Source organism: Amblyomma maculatum, chromosome 10 (assembly GCF_055883805.1).
Source record: "Amblyomma maculatum isolate TAMU_Amacu chromosome 10, ASM5588380v1, whole genome shotgun sequence".
NCBI lineage: Eukaryota > Metazoa > Arthropoda > Arachnida > Ixodida > Ixodidae > Amblyomma > Amblyomma maculatum.
The window spans coordinates 32,601,498-32,622,728 of NC_139353.1; the positions used below are offsets into that span (position 1 = coordinate 32,601,498).

At 47.7% G+C, this 21,231-nt stretch overlaps 1 protein-coding gene across 5 annotated transcripts in view; it reads left to right on the forward strand.

Moving 5' to 3' along the window:
- The first annotated feature begins 3,670 nt into the window (after window positions 1–3,670).
- The window catches only part of hrg (poly(A) polymerase hiiragi), a 57,029-nt gene continuing 39,468 nt past the window's right edge, over window positions 3,671–21,231 (forward strand). For 3 of the 5 annotated variants that reach the window (XM_084582421.1, XM_084582423.1, XM_084582426.1), the window contains exons 1-7: window positions 3,856–4,107; window positions 7,012–7,248; window positions 9,384–9,450; window positions 9,672–9,753; window positions 14,813–14,922; window positions 16,444–16,497; window positions 18,985–19,772. In XM_084582421.1, coding sequence (XP_084438547.1) covers window positions 4,085–4,107; window positions 7,012–7,248; window positions 9,384–9,450; window positions 9,672–9,753; window positions 14,813–14,922; window positions 16,444–16,497; window positions 18,985–19,772 — 1,361 coding nt within the window. In that variant the 5' untranslated portion in view covers window positions 3,856–4,084. The other 2 variants (XM_084582422.1, XM_084582424.1) reach the window with 2 other exon arrangements.

Here is a 21,231-nt window from a genome sequence, read left to right on the forward strand (position 1 = left end):
GCCACTGTTGTCGCCACGTTCACTGCACTCCGCTGTTGTAAATCCAAGTGTTAGGGGTAGCGTGGTGCCCTCTCTCGGCTGGGGCGACAACTTTGTGCATCTGAGGACTACGTGCTCCGTCGATTCTTCTTCGATCCCGCAGGCTCTGCACAGCGCCGCTTGAACTTCCGGGGCGGTGTCGAAGTGGCGGCGGTACACCAGTGTGCGAAGCGCTCCCGCTCGTGCTTCAAACAGGAGTGCGCTACTGGTGCTGTTGTCGTACAGCGTTTCAGCGGAGATCGCTCTTTTGTGTGCGCTGTAAAGCGCCAGAGTCGTCTTTTTTTGGGCAGCAGCACTCCACTGCGCGTTCTCCGCCTGTTGTATGAGGGTGCGTATGGTGGTCTTGGGCAAGGCGGTCTGGTCCTGGGTGTCCGTCTGCGCGCTGTACTTCCGTCGTAGAGTCTGCACACGAGCACACCATTTTGTCCGAATGCCAGCAATATGTATATACCGGAACAGCCTCCTCGCCCATCTGTTATTGTCCATGGCGCGGAGTCTGGTCTCGTACCCAATTTTGCTTTGGGCTTCACGGGCCTCGAACGTTGACCAGCCCATGTCCCCCTGGATGGCCTCCACAGCAACGCGACCGTGGCAACCGAGCGCCAGTCGTCCCACCTCGCGTTGTCCGCGTTCCAGCCATTCCCTCGTTTGGGCAGATATGCACAAAGTGGCGTTTGCGAAGGTCAGCCCAGGCACATGTACAGCCTTCCACAAATCGCGCACCATCACATATCGATTGCACCCCCAGAGGCATTGTCGTCTGAGGATATGGCACACACGAGTGGATGTCATTTTCAAGTGTTTTTCCTGCGCCGCGTACAGGGCACTTTGTGTGTTGAGGAGCACTCCAAGGTAACGGTACTCCACGGCGCGCGGTATGGGGTCTCCACAGGGCAGCAGCACCGTAGGGGTGTCTTCGGGCGAGCCCGAAAAACGCAGCACAGCTGACTTGAGAGGATTGAAATTCAGCCCCAGTGTAGATAGGTGGTCAGCACATATGGTCACCAGGGTCTGCAGCTGCGCCTCGTTCTCGGCTAGTAGCACGAGGTCGTCCGCATAAGCTAGCCCTGGCAGTGTCCATGTCTCCGGGAGACCTGCCCATGAGAAGGAGAGCCGAAAGCCTGTGCCCGACGCGATAAGCAGCCGTTCCATCTCGGAAGTGTACAGCATGTACAGGAGTGGGGACAGGGGACATCCTTGCTTCAGGCCTCTTCGGACGACGACTGGCTCTGAGCTGCTGTCGTTGAGGCTGGCCACCACGGTATTGCCGGTGTATAGGCGGCTCAGCAAATCAGTCCACTCCCGTGGCATGTCGATTGTTCTCATGCGGCGTAGCAGGGGCTCATGTGGGATGCTATCATACGCCTTTGCGACGTCCAAGAAGCAGCCGACGAGACCCCGCAGTTGTTGACGTGCGATCTCGATGCACTGGGTCAAGGTGAAGATGTTGTCCTCTAGCCTTCGGCCCTGTCGGAAACCAGCCTGCAGTTCCGTGAGGTGGCCGTGTGCTTCGGCCCAGGAGACCATCCATTTCTTGATAATGTGTGCAAAAACCCGGTACAGCACGCTAGTCACTGTGATTGGCCTGTAGTCCCGGAGAAGGCCTCGGTCACCTCCTCTCTTAGGGACAAGGCACACGCGCCCCTTAGACCAATCACTGGGCACAGGGTCACCCGATATGATGCCTGTGTATATTGCGGCCAGTTGTTCTCGTGCCCGCGTGTCTAGACATTTGACCAAGCCTGCTGGAATGCCGTCAAGGCCTCGTGCGGTTTGCGCCCCGATGTGTGCAATGGCCTGCTCTAACGCTCGCGGCGTCACCTGCCATGAAATATGGAGGCTTTAGTTTCCCAGCGCCCCCTGCGAACTGTGTGGCACAACAAACACGTGACGTTGCTTGTGACGTCACAGTGATGTACTTTTGGCGGGGAATTTGATTGTCTTTTAACTTATGAACGAAAAACAAGGCCAACAACGACGGAGGCAGAACGATGCTCGGATAAGGCAGAAAAATGGACACCGTAACTGTTCAGCCAACTTTACTTGACATGGATTTGATTTCTACTGTCAAGTTTTACGTTAACTGAAATGTTACGGCATCTAACCACCTTATCATAGCATCGTTCTGCCTCCGTCGTCGTTAGCCTAGCCTTTCGTCGCGCGTCATGTAAACGCATTCTGGGGCTTATTTCTTCGGGCACGTTTGTGAACAAGGGCCTTCAAGTGAATTCGGCAAGCACATGGATAGAACAACATGGCTTGAGGCATTTCACTAAGGGCATAAATGAGTGAAGCTGCGCTGCACAGAAAGCCAGGCTTTATTAATTCACGATTACTTACATAGACGCTTCACGACAATGAAATCTAAGTGTAGGAGAGCGACCACCGCTCATTCGTCACGGTCTTCATGAAATCCTCGTGATAACAAAATGACCTGAGCGTAGGTCTCCAAACGAGACGCGGTGAGATTATAAAAGGGTAAAAGATCTTGCTAACAAAGTATACATATCAGCGTCAAAGAACAAAAACAAACGAACGGAATAACTAACGCTAGCGCTAGAACGCCAACCTGTAAGAGCTTAGGTAAGCAATTCAAATTGGGATTGCTAGTATTTAGAAGTTAATGCGTCTGAGAAGTGAAAATATCTCCGATATAGCTTCGCTCCAATAAATCTTGCCCTGTTCATGATTCCCATATTTTACTCGCGCTTCATTTGCCACTGAAGTCAATGTGAGGTTACAAATTTACAACTTAAGCATTTAACATGTTCATGAGAAAGATCCCATTGACAATAGGAACATCACTGTAATAACAGCTAAAGCACGTTCAGCGAACGTTGGTGCGGTAATACGACGCAGTAAGCAAAACACGCAGCAAGGGGAGCGGAACGGAAGGCTTTGAGCAATGCGACACGCTTCTTGGGGGCAATAAAATCTCACCTTCACCGCTCAATTAAAACATGCAGCGATACGCCGCTCATGCAGACGTGTATCCGTAAAGCAAGCCACCACTTTTGCGACGTGCCTGGGAGGCCGAGCCGAGCCGCCGAGCTGTGACGCAGCATTGTCCCATCGTCCGGAAATGCGCACATGCAGCGGCAATCAGTTTCTCATCGAGCACAGACAGTCTTCGCCTTGCAGTAAAGCTCTACCAAAACCAGCAGAATGAAATACTGACTGTTTGTTACAGATAACCCACTCTGTACGCAGCACGCAACGATGAACGTTGAACCGCAGCCGACGACACACCCATTACGCGGATGAAAAAAAGCTTATCTGAGCTTTGGGCAACTACGCAGCGGATAATAAGTGGCCGAGAGAGGCCGTTAGAAACAAGTTAAAATATTATTAAAAACGTGACACGTTTTTTCTTACGCAAGAAAGAAAAACTGCATTCATTCCTGAGCGCGAATATTATGTTTACTTTCTAGTTCTTTGGAGTTCTGGCAGATCTTATTTTCTGTGCGTTAGTAATTTGCCTCACAGTTCGCAGGAGCCCTCATCATCGAGTTGATGCCGCTGGCAGTAGGCAGCTGCACGCGTTTTCTTCCGAGTTGCGCGACCAGTTGTACATTGACCTTGGTAACGCGGTCATGCTCTTTCGGACTCCTGGCGAGCGAAACAGGCAACCGCGTTCTTCACCTTCCACTTCCGCTACTGGACGTCGCTGCATTACCACAGCAGACGGACTGAATTGTTTTTTGTGGTGGCCGCGGTTTGATGCCGTATTTTCCCTCATGAAGTTCTTTTCGAGGCTGAAGAGAACCAGGGGATAACCGCGACTGCGGCCGCGACCGCCAGGATGTCGAGGTGAGTGGTGCAGAAGCGCAGTTCACGACGCGCTGTTCGCACGGTGTGTCGGCTGAGAAGTCACTGCGGTTAGGCCTAGCGCGTGGACAATAACACTTCGCCGGACGTGCTTGAGAACGCGCGGCCGCAGACACCGCTCCGCTCCTCCAGAGACGCCACCAGCTGATTCGCCGAAGCGTTGACGAGGCATCTAGCGTCGCCCAGGGCGTCCGTAACCAAGCAGCGAGAGCGAACAATGGTGCACTTCGAGAACGCCCGGTAGGCCTATCAGCTTTTGGACACCTCCATTCTTCGAAAACGCGCTGCCGCTGACCGCGCAATGGCTCATTTCGAACGTCTCGCCGAAAGTCGTTGGCCCCCGAGGCTGATGATTTGCTCTTCGTTCGTGTCAAACGGACGGTCGCGTCACTTATTTAAAGCAGCGTGCTCCTGTTTTGAAATATCCTCGCACGACGCATGTTCCAAGCGAAACTAGCACCCCCGTCAGCGACGAAATTTCTGACAAGGTCGTTTTACGCAACGCTGCTGCGGCGAACTGCCCCGTTTTCGTCATCCTCGCCTCTGCTTTTTGCCCCCTCTGTTTCGTAGTTTCTAACGCATTCACCTACTTACTGCGAAGCAGCCTGGTTTTTCGATGCGAATGTCTACCCTACCAGCGCAGTCGCCGACAGTGTCGGTGACATCTTCATGTAGTCTAAACAAAGGCGAACGCGACAGCCACCGAAATTTCAGCAGCGTCTGCGCAGCTTTTCTCATTCTTCCTGAAAGCGGGGCTACAATTTGCCGCGACCGCAGTTCACCCTCTGCCTAGCTCTCCGGTCGTCTTGGACGGGACTTCTTATCGCCGCGTAGTTGTCGTACGCCCGTCGGCAGTCATGCGCCAGAAAGTGGTGTCTTGGAGAGAGCGAAGAAGCATTAAAAATAATATATATATAAAAGCGGCCGTGTGAGACCGAGCCGATTTGCCTATCAAGTTCTGTTGTAGTACGACACGCAATCCACTTGGAATACGTTGCGATGAATGAATGACCTCTTTTCCCGCCGTTGTGCTTCGTCGTACTACTAGCGCAGCCACTGCGTGTGATTGAGGATCCCACGTGTACAGATTATCTCTACTTTTTCGTCAGCTGACGACGACTGTAGAAAGGCGATCGTTGCGTCTAGTTCGTCAACCTGATAGTGGACAGTTGTGTGTTCAGAGGCAGCGAACCGAAATGATTGGCGTTAGCGGAACATGTCGGGGCCGCTTTTGAAATGTCGGCCATGCCTTCATGGTGTCGGCAGCCGATTAACGTAAACTGAATGAATGTAAACAGGAGCTAAAAAGCGGACAGGCAGCAAGCAGGCAGGTCACAAGTGCTGGAAGACCCGCAGTCTCTCAGTTTGGGCAAGCAACTTGAGTGTTTAAAATGTTGTTACAGTCGGGCTTAGTAGCACGGTGTCACTGCGTGTTCGGCAGCAAGAGGCGCGATTATTGCTAGGAAAACTGCATTTGAAGATCTGTGCCTAAAAACTTTACACTTGCAGTTCACTTATGCTTACTTTTTAACCCTTTTTAGCTTATAAAACCTCCATTTTCGTTGAAAGTAGTTGCATTGTCATTTTTTTGAAAGCATCGACAGGTGTTCTTGTCGTGTGTCTGGGATTTAGGTATACATTTTTTTTTTTAACAAAATCTTTCTCAGACCTGGGCTGATGCACATGCTTATGTTTCGTTAGTTTGAAAAAGAACACCTGGGATGTCTTCGAGGTCTGCAGGTGAGGCTTAAAAAGTTGTCAAGCTTCTTTCTGTGAGTTTCTTTCAATGAATTTGCCTTTGTTGAACAACTTTATGGTGGTAGTACATGCCATGGACACCATGCAAAGCCAGGTTCTTTGAGGTAGTCTTGTGTTGGGAAACATGTGTAACCAGTGCTTCCCTTTGAGATAATGCATATTTTAGACCTCTCCACTGAGCCATCATGCAACATTCCTCTATTGTTGCTGTGTGACAATATTGCTTTAAAAAATTGCTTTTTTTCCTCTGCTTGCTCATTTACACAGCCAATGCAGCCATAGTTTTAATGAAGACATCTTAGAGAACTACGTCTAGCTATCAATTTAATGTGAGCAAGAGAGACAGGAAAATGGGCAGTTGCATGTCTGTTGGTTCCTTTCTTTTGTTTTTTCCGCCTCACACTAAAGAGGAAAGCAAAGGTAACTGGACTAAATAACCAGCCAGTGTCCACTTAGCTTCCCTACTCCAAATTAGGAAAGGGAAGGTAGTGCGAAGGAAAGCTTAGCTCACCATTTGCATGAGCATGTCCATATGGCCCTTTAGTGAGTAAAAACTATACTCTTTCATACATAACATGCAATGCTGCCAAAGGTAAAATGCCTCTTCACACTGTCCCAGGAAGTGGTTCGTGTTTAGAGTACAGGCCAGCGCCTTTTTTCGGGTCGTAAAAAACTGTGACCGTTAGTGGCGTGCACTTTGTTTTACGGTGAAGTTTTCAGTCTTCCTTCACCGGGGACTGTGCACATCCAATGCTATCAGTGAAGATTGATAAGTGGCAGTCATGTGTCGCTTCTGTGCACAGCCAATGCTATCAGTGAAGATTGTCATTGGAGGGTTCAGTAACTGTGGCCAGTGATTGTCTTGTCAACAGTCTTCAGTGCCAAGCGTGCCATATTTTTATGCCACTCCATGTTTACAGGAAAACCCTCACTGGTTTTAAAAACTATAAGTGACACTAGGGCCACTTTTTTTACCCTGCACCAGCTACACCAGTGAAGGAAATCTCCATTACCTCCAATAGTGTTTTGCTACACTAGTGCAGCTGGTGTAGGTTAAAAAAATGGCCCTGATGAGTGATACTTTTGTGGGTTTACTCCAGTAGCTTCCTTAAAGCTGCATGTGGTTTTGAAAACTGAGAGGTGTATGCTTTTGTGAGTTCACTACCCGTATAGTTTTCGTAACGAGCAAAACATATGAAAGGTATTGTAAGGAGCTCTACAGTCTGTAGCCGGCACTCGTTTGTGACACTTAGAGCCATAAGCTTCAGAATGTAACGGAAGCCTGTTAGCTGCTCTTTGTTGGCCGCTTATTGTGTAATATTGTGAGGTTATTTATTTGGGTACTGCCAAACAAAGAGGCCTCAACGGGATTTTCTTGCACCACAGCTTCCCCGCGGTGGGTGGTCGCGGGGACCCCGTGAGTGGCGGTGGCGGCGGGGGAAGCAGTACCATGCTGCAGCAGCAGCTGGGATCCTCAGGGGGCACAGGGGACAAGACGCTGGGCATGACCTCGGCGATCAGCACGGCTCCACCCAAACCCAGCGACGTGCAACGCACCAAGGAACTGGAGGAGACCCTGCGTCAGTTCGGCCTGTTCGAGTCTGAGCAGGAGCTAGCGCACAGGTGAGGCCTTCTCCTCACCCTTACCTCTCTGCATGTGCATGTGCTGCGTTGCTTGCTTGTTGAAGAGGTCTCTGAATTGAACACAGTGAATTGATGTGTTTCATGCTGGCGTCATTTTGGTTGCATTGGTATCCAACACATCGAGCTTCTGTAGGTCGTAGATGCCTCACCAAGAACAGGACCCTAATAACAGTCAGGGGCCTTTTGGCACCCCTATGTTCATGCTTCATTCAGGACCAAATGGCTACCCTGCACATAGTTGCCAGTTGATTTCGCACTTTGTAGGAACTGTGAAGACATATAAAACTCCATATTTTGCTTATAAATGCCATACCAAATCACTTCAACTTCCAATTGCTAGTATAGTGGAGAAAGAAGTTAGTAGTGTTGTTACAAACCTTACAAACCGCGCCGTGCATTGCGTAAAGCACACTACAGCTGTGCGCTTTCGTCATACATTAGACAACTGCACAGGTTGTGGTCAGACCCAAACACAAAGGCTAAAGTTGTTAATGCAGGAAATGTGGCAACGCCTTTTATGTCACGTGCTTACTTAATGGAAAGCCCGAAACGAAAAGACGGATGACTATACAGATAAGAAAGAACTGATGAATGGCTTAAACAAGCACTCCATCGGTTTTCATGAGTAGGCCTAGAGCCTAAGAACGCACACTGCACTGACAAGTGTAACTGTAGGTGTTTACCTATTATCAAAATTTCTTGACTGTGTTGTAGTAGAGTAGTCGAGGCTGCATTGCATTTTGTTACAGGTGCAAGCTTTCATTCTTTGTGAAGCCATACGCCTCCCATATGCTTAATTGATGCTCTATTTTCTTTTCTAGTATGATGGGCTCTGCACTGGTGCAACCTGTAGCTACTATTCGAGTTTATGCTGTAGGCAACGTCTGAGAAATGTACAAGCTTACAGCCATGCATACAGTATATAGCGATTTGCAGGGACTGGCAGAGCCCCACATTAAAGAGGCTTCGCCAGCCTGACTAGGTAGTTCGATCAAAGCGAGATTCAGTGAACTCTCAGTAATTCAGGCTGAAGGGAGTGGGAAAAACATCTGAATTATCCAAATGTTGAATTACGAATAGCTTCCTCGAGGGCATCTTATTGAAATGCGTTAACTAGGGCACGTAATTGAGTGTGTCGGAAGCAGAATTGATTCATAATGGCTGTCTCCACTGCTTATTTTGGCGGGCAGTGCTGTAGAGCTTCTTCACTTGTGGCATCACTTGTGAGGAGGTGTCACCTTAAGTATTCGATATGCAAGACCAGCCATACGAATGTATCTTTGGGGACTGGAAGTGGCATGTTTTACATGGGACTTAAGGGTCCCGGAGTGCTTGATTTCCATCTCGGCCTCCGATCTCAGAGGTGAAACCCAAGCTGGCATCTCCTGTCATGTTAAGGGGTCTCGTGATGCCCACCCACCAATCGGTGCCTGACCATGTCTCCTGATGGTTGCCATTGCCACAGCAATGTGCTCTTTTTTTCAGCACTGGATTTTCTCCAGAGCAGGAACGCTATCATGTTGAAAAGTTTGGCGACAAGGCAATTATTGTTCCAAACGAAGTAGAGCCACGGGCTCAATTGGCAGGTCAGTATCCACCCTCGCTACTGGCTGGTGGCGTAGCCCTGAAAAGGAACTGTGCAGCTAAGACTCCATTGGCATGTCAGTCTTCAGCATGCCTACTGTTGTGTGTGTGTCGGAGAGGCTTGGGAAACGAATGTCATACCTCAACACGGTGCCACATGCCAGCTGAAGTCTGAAGGGAATGCGAGTAAGCGAACCTCCTGCACCATTTGCTTAAACGGAGGTTTCGTGGGAATCTGGTGACAATCAAATAATTAATGGTGGTGGAATTAACAAGATTTCTTCTCGACCTCTGTGAGGTTTGGCAGGGACTGAACTTGTCTGCCTTTATTTTTGTGGCAGCTTTGCGTGCAGGATGGAAAATGCCCTCCTTATGTTTGATGATTATAGTGGAGATCTATGAACACATCCTGAATTTAAATAGCCATCATATGAGATCATCTCCAATGTCCCTGAGGGCCTAAGTGCTCAAAATGCAAGCCATTCTTGCATACATTTTTAACATGGGGCTCTCGGGTTTTTCTCTGCCAGAATGGACGTCCTGTCCAAAATCAACCAGCTGGTGAAGAAGTGGATCTACGATGTCAGCATCAAAAAGGTAGGCACTGCTGGAGCGTGTTGAAGCTCTGCATCCTTGATTGCTTGAACACTTCACAGTAAATTTCAATGCACAAATGACAAGAAGAGAAGGTGCTTTCATGTTGTGGAGATTTGCATGCCTCCCCGACTTGTTAATTAGTGTGCAATGTTGAGCAACCATCTATGGTGACTTCCCTTACCTGTGGGGCTTACCTTTGTCCTCTTGCTATCTTTGTGCAGAACATGCCAGCGAGTGTAGCCGAGAATGTGGGAGGAAAGATCTACACATTCGGGTCATACCGTCTTGGAGTCCACACCAAAGGTAAGCCCTCTTATACACGCTTGGCTGGTACAGTTGAACCCGGACATATCGAACTTGAAGTGGATCGCAAAAGACAGTCAACGACCGAATTTTAGGACATGCCCGATTTTCCGGACATCTTTGCAGCACCGCCACAAACCCTATAGAATCAGTGTATAAGGACATCTGAAATTTCGGACGCTCAAACCCCTCGCCATCCCATTTTCCCTGACACTTTGACATGGCAGGAAGTCTGAAACCATTACTGTGTCGTACAAAGCCGCAGACTCTGTGGTCTCCCAGTCTGCGTATCACCGCTTTAAACAACTAGCTGTATCTAGCCGTCCCACACCGATCTGGTCACGCTGGCTGTGTTCACCAGTACCTCCTCCGGAGTTTCCAGAAGCGCATACCCATCGCAGACCGCATAGTGTTTGGTTAGCCTGGTGCGTGGTTGTGCTCTGCGACACTACGCCTTAGCTAGGTCTAGGCTTTGCGCCGATCGTCAGCAAACTCCACTGTTCGCAATGTGAGGATTTCGCTTGCCCGCGATGGCCCCCACTCGGTCCTCGTTGTCTTCGCCAATGGCATCGAAACACGGAATACAGCACAGTCGTTTAATGATGGAGGAGAAAGCCACCATTATTAAGCAAGTCATGAGCGGTGGATCGCAGGCTGATGTAGGCAAGGAGTTCGGCATTTCTAAGCAAACAGTTTCAGATTTCCTCAAGAACAAGGGCAAGATCTTGGAAGCAGCTGAAAAACCATCTGGGGCCAAAAGAAAAGAATGCAAGCCAAGGTGTTCATCCAAGCTTAGGAAGCCCTCATCGTGTTGCTTAATTCTACGATTGCAAAGCAGTTGCCGGTCTCAGGCTGCATCTTGAAAGTAAAAGCAGAAACTGTTGTGCTTCAAATGGGCATTGAGGATTTTAAGCTTAGTGATGGGATGGTTGAGAAACTTTAAACATCGGAATGACCTCAAGTTTAAGATGTGCGGTGAGTGGCGCTGTTGACAGTGCAGTTCAATTGAGCAGTACCGCTATGGGAAACATCAGTCTTTGTTGCAGCAGTTCTCTGCTTCCCAAATTTTCAACTGCGACGAAGCTGGTTTGTTTTAGAAGATGTTCCTGGAAAGAACGCTTGCTTTTGCTGGTGACCTATGCCATGGTGGCTAGCACATAAAAGAGCGGCCGACCGTCCTAGTCGGTGGCAACATGCCTGGCAACGACAAGCTTCCCTTGTTTGCAATCGGGAAGTCGAAGAACCCGAGGTGCTTCAAATGGGCAACGTTGCCAGAAAGGCATGCATCACTCAGCAGTTGTTTGAGAGTTACGTCTGCAGGTTGGACAGAAAGTTTGAACTTCAGAACAGACGTGTCGTGCTCTTCTTTGACAACTATGCTGCTCATGGTCACATCAAGAACTTACAGGCTGTCCAGCTGGAATTCATGCCACCCAACACAAGTGCAATCTTCCAACTGATGGACCAAGGCATCATCCTCAATCTGAAACTTTTGTACTGTTCACAGGTACTAAACCGCATGGTGCTGTGCGCGGGAAACTGTACATCATTTTACAGTGCTGACATGACCCTTGCTCAGATCGAGGCGAATATGAACGCATGCAAACGGAATGCCATCCAAACAACAGTCAACAAGTTAAAGGCACGGTAGCAATAACACTGGCTGCCCTACGACACATACGTAATAAACTACTGTCAGCTTCATACAGTTTTTAAGGGGAGATGCTACTCGAAGACACTTTTTCTTTAATATTTGACTTAGAGCTATGAAACTCTGGTTAATAATTCAGTTTTTTATGCTGATTTCAAATCTGCAATTAGGTTTATTGTAAGTTGCATAGTTTTTGTTCTGTTCAGTGACAGTGTGTAAAATATACACTCTTTTGCCCCCCTTCTTTGTCATACTAAACTTCCATAAACACACATCGTTGATGGCTCATTTTGATCCATATAAACTGTAGAGTGCCAAAAACTAATAATAAAGTACATATTAAGTATGCTAATGACATGAAAAATTTGAACCTGGCAAAGTCTACATTGTCAAGACACCACCATGTGGTAATTATTTTTTTTTGTAAATATTTGATCAGTATTTATTCTTGAAAGAGATAATGGCACTCCTCATACCTCAGAGAAAATGTGTGCAAAATTTCATTTAGATATGAGCATCAGAAGTACCAAAAACATGAAGGGCAAACACTGAAAATTGCCCAAAATTGCATTTTGAGAAAAATGCATTTGAAGTTAAAATTGCATGTTTATTTAAAAAAGAGAGCTTCCATTCCCATCAAACTTTGGAACAAAAGAAGAAAATTGTCCATAAAGCAGCCACTGGCACTAGAAACGTCCTGCAGCATATGTCGCTCCCTCATGACCCTTGCGAGTGGACTCCGACATGCGCTTTTTTTCTTCAGTGTGCGGCGATTTGCATTCGCTTCCGCAGTCAGCTTCAAGGACATTTGTTTCTGCATTGTTATTTCTCTGGATGTGCCAAGCTATGATGCATTGGCTTGTGGAGTCCAATAATTGAGGAAAATCGCACTAGCTGCTCATATCCAATTTCTATAAAACAGGCCGCCACAGCAGCTTTGACGTTGACGGCGAAGCTTACATCCGAGCTCCCGCTGTCAATCTCTGCTCGCATCCCTGCACGCCATAACTCGCCGCAATCAGTATGTTGTGGAAAGCACACATTGCGGGCAGGCAGAGTTCTCACAGAGTAGTTCAAGAAACGAAGCGAGTCTGCGCTTTGCGGCCAATTCCCGAATACTGGAAGTCCTGAACGCTGGCTTGGGCAAATCGCGCCGCCCACAAGAACGTTCACCGCTGCCAAGTCAGTAACTACAGACGACGCCTCATCGCAGGCTATTTCCTCACCTTAGAAATGCCCAATCTTTTTTTCCGAGGCACTCACACAACCTAACGCCGCTTCAAATTCCTCGGAGGCATCTGAAACGCTGGAGGGATCGGCGTCGGTTCCACTAGGCCTAACTGCCACAGGTCGAGTTGTCACTGGACGAGCCTTCTCTTTCGATTTTCGCCAACGTCCTCTATATTTGTGAACAGAATAGTATTTCACTCCTCGGTGACTGCGCTGGTTCAATTGTGCTTCATCCATGACAAAGATAAAGTTGCTGAACGATCGTCACTCTGAAACGCACCTCGACGTAGCATGGAGCCAGCAAGTGGGCTTCGCCACATGCGCGCGCGCGGCGGCCAATGGCGAGGCTTGATTCGTACCACGTGATTTAAAAACCAGTCGCAGCGCTCGAAAAACGCGACGTAGGCATGCTTTTTTTTATTATTGCTTGCGTTTTAGACGCCGGGCAACTGTGGTGATTGGGAGAATGCGGCTTGGCTGATCTCCTCACGTGATCCGCAACGGCGATCAACTGCGCTATGCCGACCGCGGGATGCTCGAAGATAGCATACTTTCGGTCATTTAACTGCCACCGTGCGCTCTTTAAACGTAATTTCAGCCCATTTCCTGTTTAAACTCAGCTTTGATTTTTATTTTCATGAAAGTAGAGATACTAAACTTGACAAAACAAGTAAAAACAAAAAATCAGTCATTTTCGAAAAAACCCGCGTTTTTCGACCCGCATCTCCCCTTAAACTGCTTTTTTTATGCTTTGGTATAGTTTCGGAAGCCTGATACTTCGACCTTGACCCTTTTGATCCGAGAAATATTCGCAAAATGATAAGTCTTTTGCGTGCATTCATTTCTCCGTACGTTATTGCATTCCCTAGAAGGTCTGAAAAATCGATTGCTGACTGTAGTTATATAGCTGCCAACCGATTTTTTGGACACCCGATTTTCGGACCTGCCTGGTTATCGGCAATCCTCGCAGCGACGCGTGAGCAGGCGCAACTCGTGTCCCGGAAGTACTTTTAAAACGACACTAGCGACTTTCAAATAGGTGGTGCACGGTGCGTATAACACCGACCAAAAGTTTGGGCGTTTGAAACTTTTCTCGTTTGATTTTCTGGGCTTTTTCACGATCGCTGGTGAAAAGTTGTGAAACATTGTCGTAGCATTGCTGCCGTTTTGTTTCTCTGCAACCTCGAACCCGCATTGCATGCATTGTGCATACCCCTATACTCTCGAAAGTGGTGCTTGTTTTTATTCTGAATTAGCCTTTTCAGACTGCCTGGTTTTCCCAGACGCTTTTTGGGCCCCTTGAGAGTTCAAAAATTTTGTCGGCGACTGTATATGAGACATGCCAACGTTTTATGTAACCCATATGATGCACCCATGACAGTGATGCACTGCCCTCTGGCTGGCGTGCCATGCGGCGTAAGTGACATTGGAGCTGTGGCCTTGCATCAAAGCTGTAGCAAACAGTACATTGGGAAAAGCCACCTCTGGTCATTAGAGGTCTGATTCTATTGCACTATAAACATAATGTCTCGATTAAAATTTGGGCATTGTTGAGTTCTGTGCCTGCTTCAGGAGCAAAGCACACCATGTGTGAGGCGTCACGGGCCTTTGGTCAGCCAGGCTGGCTTCTCCGCATGACAGCTTTGTCGCATTGTAAAAGTAGCACTTCAGATTGAAGTCCGCCTCGTCACACAGTTTTATAGCATTAGTTGCTAGCAGTAATGAGTGCATGAACTCATGGAATGGACACAAAAAGTCATGAGAGTCTTGTTTGGTGAATTGCTCCTACTAATGATGTGACACACAGCTCGATATGTTGGAGTGTTTCATTTAACGGGAGTTCGGTAAACTGGAACGACCCTGCTATACCCTGGCACGTGATCTTCAAAGGGGTGCCGAGAATTAAGTATAAACATTAACTTTATATGTCTGGGTTCACCTGTTGTAGTTTTATCACCCTGCAGCCAGATAGGTGTAGTTGGCACCAGGTAAATTTTTATTTTTTTTCTTTGCCGTGTTTTCAGCTGCTTGAAATATTCCTGTTGGTGAATGTGGCAACGTTTCAATGCTGGCGTCTTCTGGGGCGTTTCATTGTTGGTCAAATTTTTTCCCTGTTGCCTAAGAGTCTCACGTGTCTCAGAATGCCATTCTGACGTCTTCCCTCATTCCTCACTATAGGCGCCGATATTGACACCCTGTGCGTTGCACCCCGCCACATTGAGCGGAGCGACTTCTTCAGCTCCTTTGTGGAACTCCTCCGGCAGCAGGAAGAGGTTAAGGACCTCAGGGTAAGTAGCAGCCACCGCTTCATTCGATCTTTCCGAGGTCAGAGAAGTGGCCTAAAAAATTTATAAGGTTTTAGGTAGTCACTTGGTGAGGAAAACCAACCTAGAAGGTTTTGAAATTTGATACTTTTCATATCATGCTTCCAGATTATGGGTCGGTCTTATTGCAGTCATCGGAAACATGCCTTCGTCACATCTGCACCAGACCTTACGTAACAGGCTCTGAAATGCTTGACACAGCAGTTAAGACTGTATAAAATTTATAAAGAGTAAACTAAGAGCTAACTGACAGGCTTCATGGGATAATGAAACAAACAAGCTACACTTGGTCAAGCCTATTCAAGAATGGAAGTCATCCAGTCATAAAGAGCGCTTTTTTGAAGTAATCCCATGTCGCCTCCACATTGTGCATGCACATCTCACACACAACTACATTCTCCTCGGACAAGAAAAGCCTACATTTGAGGCATGCAGTCAACAGCTAGTAATAAACCACATTTTAATATCATTTATGAAATTTGAGGAACTTGGGAAGAAACATTTTATGTGTTTCTATAGTGAACACATCCCATTTCATCCAAGCCCCTTGCTAGTAAAGAATGCTGTCGTTGAAATATCTTCTGGTTTCGATTTTTTAAAAGAAGTAAAACTGCTAAACAAACTCTGACTTTTTTTTAAGAGGAACTGCTGTACCCCAAGTTTAGTGCATGATGATCTTAGTTGCCTATGCACCATAATGACACGCTATGTGAGGCGTAAGTCAGTTTCAGTTCCCTCGGTAACAGTCGCAGGGCCTGGCAGAAGAAAATATCGCAAAGAAGGTGTCTGTGCAAGTCTCCTTTAGTAAGAAAAGCTTGAAATTAACTATTAACTTGATTGGCTACAGTGGAGTGTAGACATTCCTTGGTCAGACCAGTCTGTCCAGTTTAGTTCAGTGTACCGCTTTTCTTGATGGGAATCGTGGCTAAGACCACTCATGCCACTCATTGGAACTCAGACTTTCTGGCCCCCTGTTTTAGTCTAAGTCCAGAAAGGATATGCGACAAGTGAGCTAGCTGTGCGCCCTTCCTTCCTTCGAGACCAACTGAAGGTCTAGAGGGACTACGCTTAGATTAGGAACTAGGCTGTCTAATTTGCATTGTACGCATGGCCGTTATGCTCAACAGGTTTGTCATGAATATTTACAAATTAGCACCCATCTGTTGTTTCCATAGCAGCATTGCATTCCTTTCGGCTGAGGGCAGGAAATGGGCTCAAAGTTGATTGCCTTGAAAAGCAATTTTGAACATTCCTCAACAGTGGGACGAATGATGTCAGCCAGCCGCAGTGGTCACTTCTGTGAACAATGCAGAGAATTGCAGTAACATCTGTAACCAATTTTCGCTGTAATAGGGCATGTTAAACAATTGCCATAACGAGCCAGGGGGATCCACTACCAATGGGTCCTCCTGGATGCTGTTAAATGATGTCCTATGATGTTTTTCCTCCTTCTGTGCACTTAGCTTGTCTTGGTCTCTCTTCCAGGCCGTTGAAGAAGCCTTTGTGCCAGTCATCAAAATGACCTTTGATGGAATCGAGGTAGCGTAATTTTTCTTTTTTGTGCTCTGCACGTCCCAAATTTCCTAAGGGGGTTTTCTTCAGTCAGAGTTGGACCTCACCCATTCCAAATGATGGGTTACTTGTAATCATTTACATTCTTCTGTAATTTTGTAGTTAAATCGATTACCTTTAGTGCGAAAGTGGCAGTCCGCAGGCTATTATCCCGGCCAGAATCTTGTCTTTTTGTGGAGGTGCTGTATAGCGATGCGTCGCCAAGGCAGCGGCAAGTTCGCGCAGCTAGTCAGTAAAACCGGGTATTTAATTGGTGACAAATGTGTGCAGTCTCAAAGCTAGGCAAAGCAAAGTTAGGCAACAAAAAAGCAAAACCTGTGCGACGCTGCTTTCGCACAATATTAGAATTTAAGCCGGAATTTTTCACTATTCTTATTTTCAGGCGGGAAATGGGGTAATTCGGATACTTCTTCCTGTAAACAGTTAGTGGTAATATTTAAATAACTTTTTTGCTCTCCGGTATCGAGCTGTAATCACAGCTACAACATTGAGAACCTGATCTTTGCAGCTCTAGTAACGTTGGCTGGTGCTATATCAGGGTTGAGCAACAACAAACTACGGTGTTTGTGCCTCTGCCAGCAGTTTCAGTACTGGGAACTATCACCCATCCACATTTTTTTTTGGGGGGGGGGGGGGGGGGGGGACACGTTCACTTTCTTGTAGGGCACCGCAGCTTTTCAGCTACACTCAGCCTATCAGCTTGCATAGAGAGCAGGAAGGCATGGATATACATACCTAGAAATTTCCAATAAATTTTGAAAAATAGTTTTTATTGCGAAACCAAAACTGCTCGCAGTTTGAGCCGTCAGCGTGGCGCGGCGGTGTCCACCTTTGACCTTTAGACGACCCCCGTACGACCCCAAGCTGGCAAGAGCTACCAACTTGGGTCTCTCGTTTCACATGGGGCGCTTGTGTTAGAATCAGCCTGCCAGGACCTTGGCATTTCGTTACCCCTCTAGGCCACTAAAGCACATTCATATGGCTTGGTTAAAGCGTGGCTTTATGTGTGGGCTGGGGAAGAAGAATAATTAGAAGAATGCTCGGTCACCCGCAGCTATTGCTCTCGCTCAATATTCGGTTCAGCAGCGTTGAACTCTTCTAATTTTTGAAGTTTCTTTTTTTTTGTGTGTGTGTGTGTGTGTGTGTGTTATGTATAGGCACCGTACAGATCAATGCAGTGTTAAATGTGGCTTGCGCCTGGGTATCGCACTGCTGTCACCAGTTCTTACATGTGGGTTGCGGCCCCATCGGTAGCGTTGGCCTGGCGGTTCCGTGGCTAGGCGGACGGCATCAACAGTCCCGGCAAAGACGAAGCGTCGACTAAGATAACAAACGTTTAATTAAACATCACATAGGAACGAGCAGAGAAGCAGGCCCGGAGAGAAAACTGACACGCGCACAAAGCAGGTGTCTCGTCTCGGCGATCTCTCCGAAGGCTCTCCGAAGTAGTCTTTCTCGCAGCGGAAGCTGCTGCTGCTTTTTATTCGCTCGTTAGTTTAGAGGGAAAGGGATAAGAATTCATGTCCGAGCAAGCTGTGATGACAGTCTCGGTGTCGCGACAGAAGTCTCCTCCGCCTCCTGCAGACGGGCGAGGGCGACGCTCTCTCCCTTGAGCGCCGTGCTTGGCCAGCGTTTGCACACGCACGCACACACATATTGGCACATGCGAATTCGACATGCCAGATCACACCCGCGGGAGGAAGCGTTGGGCGGCAGACTGGACGGCGCTGAGACTGCCGAAACGCTCGCTGCTTTGCCTGATGCTACGTTGCGGCCGCGTCGGTTGTCGCACATGGCGGTGGCGAATCGTAACAGCAGCGAAGCCTTGATAATTTGGATAATTTTATTTCCTGGATAACTTTTTTGTCGTCCTGTAATGTGTATTGTAAATTTAACGGGATAATTTGAAGCAGCGTTCTGAATCTGCCTGATCACTTGAAGATAATTGGTGTGCTGTGGGAAAATGTTCTGTTCCTAGCTTTACCGCAAAATAATGAAGTGATGGCCCCTGGAGTCCTGAAGCGGGCATAGCACCTGGATCCCAGAATTCGCTGCAGAGGTAAAAAGGAAAATCCAACTGTACCGTTTGCAGACCGCCAGGTCATGCTCTCGTGGAGAAGATGTGGATCCACTCTGGGTGCTTTGGCGATCATATGGACAGGAGGGAGGGGTGTGTGCACTCGTCTCTTTGACCCGGCTGTGGTCAAGGCAGAGTATAGTAGAGGAACTAAGATCAAAGTGCCTCCCTGTAAGGGCGCTCATCCCTGGCGGTCGCTCCCTTAGACAAGAGGCGGTAGGCTCAAGAATCTACTTATTCCTGTAGCATGTTCAACACTGATTGCACTACTGTAATCTTTAATGCCACATAGTGCCATTCTTGTCTTTGCTGCTCTTTGTAATTGGGCTGGGTCATGATGAAGCTCGAGGTGATGCGCTGGTGCCTCGTCTCTGCAGCTGGACATGCTGTTTGCGCGACTGGCACTCAAGGACATTCCGGAGGACCAGGACCTGCGAGACGTGAACATCCTCAAGAACCTGGACCACAAGTGCGTGCGTAGTCTCAACGGCTGCCGTGTCACGGACGAGATCCTGCACTTGGTGCCCAACCGGGAGACGTTCCGCCTCTCGCTGCGGGCCATCAAGCTGTGGGCCAAGCGGCACGGCGTCTACTCCAACGTGCTGGGCTACCTGGGAGGAGTGTCGTGGGCCATGCTGGTGGCGAGGACGTGCCAACTGTACCCCAACGCGGCTGCGGCCACCTTGGTGCACAAGTTTTTCCTCGTCTTCTCCCAGTGGCCCTGGCCGAAGCCTGTGTTGCTCAAGCAGCCCGACGAGAGCCGGCTGGGCTTCCCCGTGTGGGACCCCCGGGTGAACGTGGCTGACCGCTTCCACCTCATGCCCATCATCACTCCGGCCTACCCGCAGCAGAACTCTACCTTCAACGTCTCTGTCTCCACTCTCACCATCATGCGGCAGGAGTTCAAGCAGGGGCTGGCCATCACGGACGAGATCATGCTGCGCCGCAGTGACTGGATGAAGCTCTTTGAGCCGCCGAACTTCTTTGGCAAGTACAAGCACTTTATCGTGCTCATGGCGAGCACCCTGTCCAAAGAGCACCATCTGGAGTGGTATGGCCTGGTTGAGTCCAAGATCCGCATCCTCATCTCCAATTTGGAACGCCACCCATACATTGCACTCGCGCATGTCAACCCTGAGTCCTTCCCGCCCTGCGAGCCTGATGGGTGAGTTTTATTTGTTTTCGGTAGCAGCAGTCAGAGGGCTAAGCTAGGATTCAACGGAGGGATAACACATCATTGGCAAAGATATGCAGCACTGAAAGCAAACACAATATACAGCTGTTTGCTTTCCTTCATTCATTTAATGGGGACACTGGTCTTAAAACTATTTTTCTTATTTACCAATCAAAATTGATGCAACCTGGTGGGTTTGTGCAGTTTTTTGTGCAGATTCCAAAACTGCAATTATTTCTTTTGTGATCCAATTATTTCATGAGATAATGACACCAATCAGTCTGATTCTTGCAAAAACAATTACAAAATGACCACTGAAGAAAAACTTTAGATTAACACATTGCTAAACACTGGAAAAAATGAAGAACACAATGGTTTTTTTTTTTTTTTTCTTTTTTTTACGCAAACTTGCCATAAGGCATATTATATAAACTCATGTAAATGGTTTTCCGTGAGGAACCGGAGCAGGCTCCCGCTCTTAGCGTTGTCGGTGAGCCATTTAGAAAAGTCCTCTTCCCTTGTTGTGGTTAGACCCACTTCGCGCAGAATCTGTGTCCTTGATTCCCTTGTCCCTGCACAAGTCCATAGCAGGTGGCGAACATCCACTTCTGCAGCTGGTGTGGAACACAGGAACACAATGTGTCAAGCAGTTTTTTGATTGAGCAATTATTCGTTTTATTGCATAACAAAGTTCAAAGGGCAAAATATAGCACTATAATGGTCACAAAAAAAAAAAGCCATTTTAAAAATTTTGAACAAGAAATTAAAAAGTCTACTTGCAACATTGTGTGCTCCATGTATTTGGCTTCATGCTGAAAAAGAAAGTAGAAAGTGCCGAGATATTAAGCCCGCAAAACTGCAAGTAGTTGACAATGCATGTTTTGAGATTAGAGGGGATTATTTAACGGACATTCACTGGTGCAATGCACACATTTACAATTTAAAATGGCTAGAAATTTCCAGGAATGTAGTCTCTTTGCTTTCCAACGTCCCTGTGTCGCCTCTTTCATTTTGACTTGCAGTTGCCGCGCATTTAGTTGTCACTTTTTCGGCTGTGCGAGCCGCATGCTGGCAGCGGGGGTTTTTTTTTTTTTTTTTTTTTTTTTTTTTTACGCCGTTTTTTGCCATGTCTTCACATCAAGACCGCGGCGAGGAACGTTTATTGCAGAAAAGAAATGTAATTTGGAGCTGTTTGCTGCTTCCCAGTGCTCTGCATTGCAAGGGAAGCAAGTGAATTCATTAAGGACTGAACAAGGTCTGATCGGTACAAACGCGTGGCGAGCTCTACGAAGACGATGTGTCCCGCATTTTACGCATTGGAGAACAAGTTTGACAGGGATTTCTTATCCACGTTCACTTTTTTAAATGCGAATATCGCCGCCGTATGTTTTACACTTCGCCAATCTCGGCAAACTGTTTAGATCTGACGATCGTGAACTCCGCCTCGCCA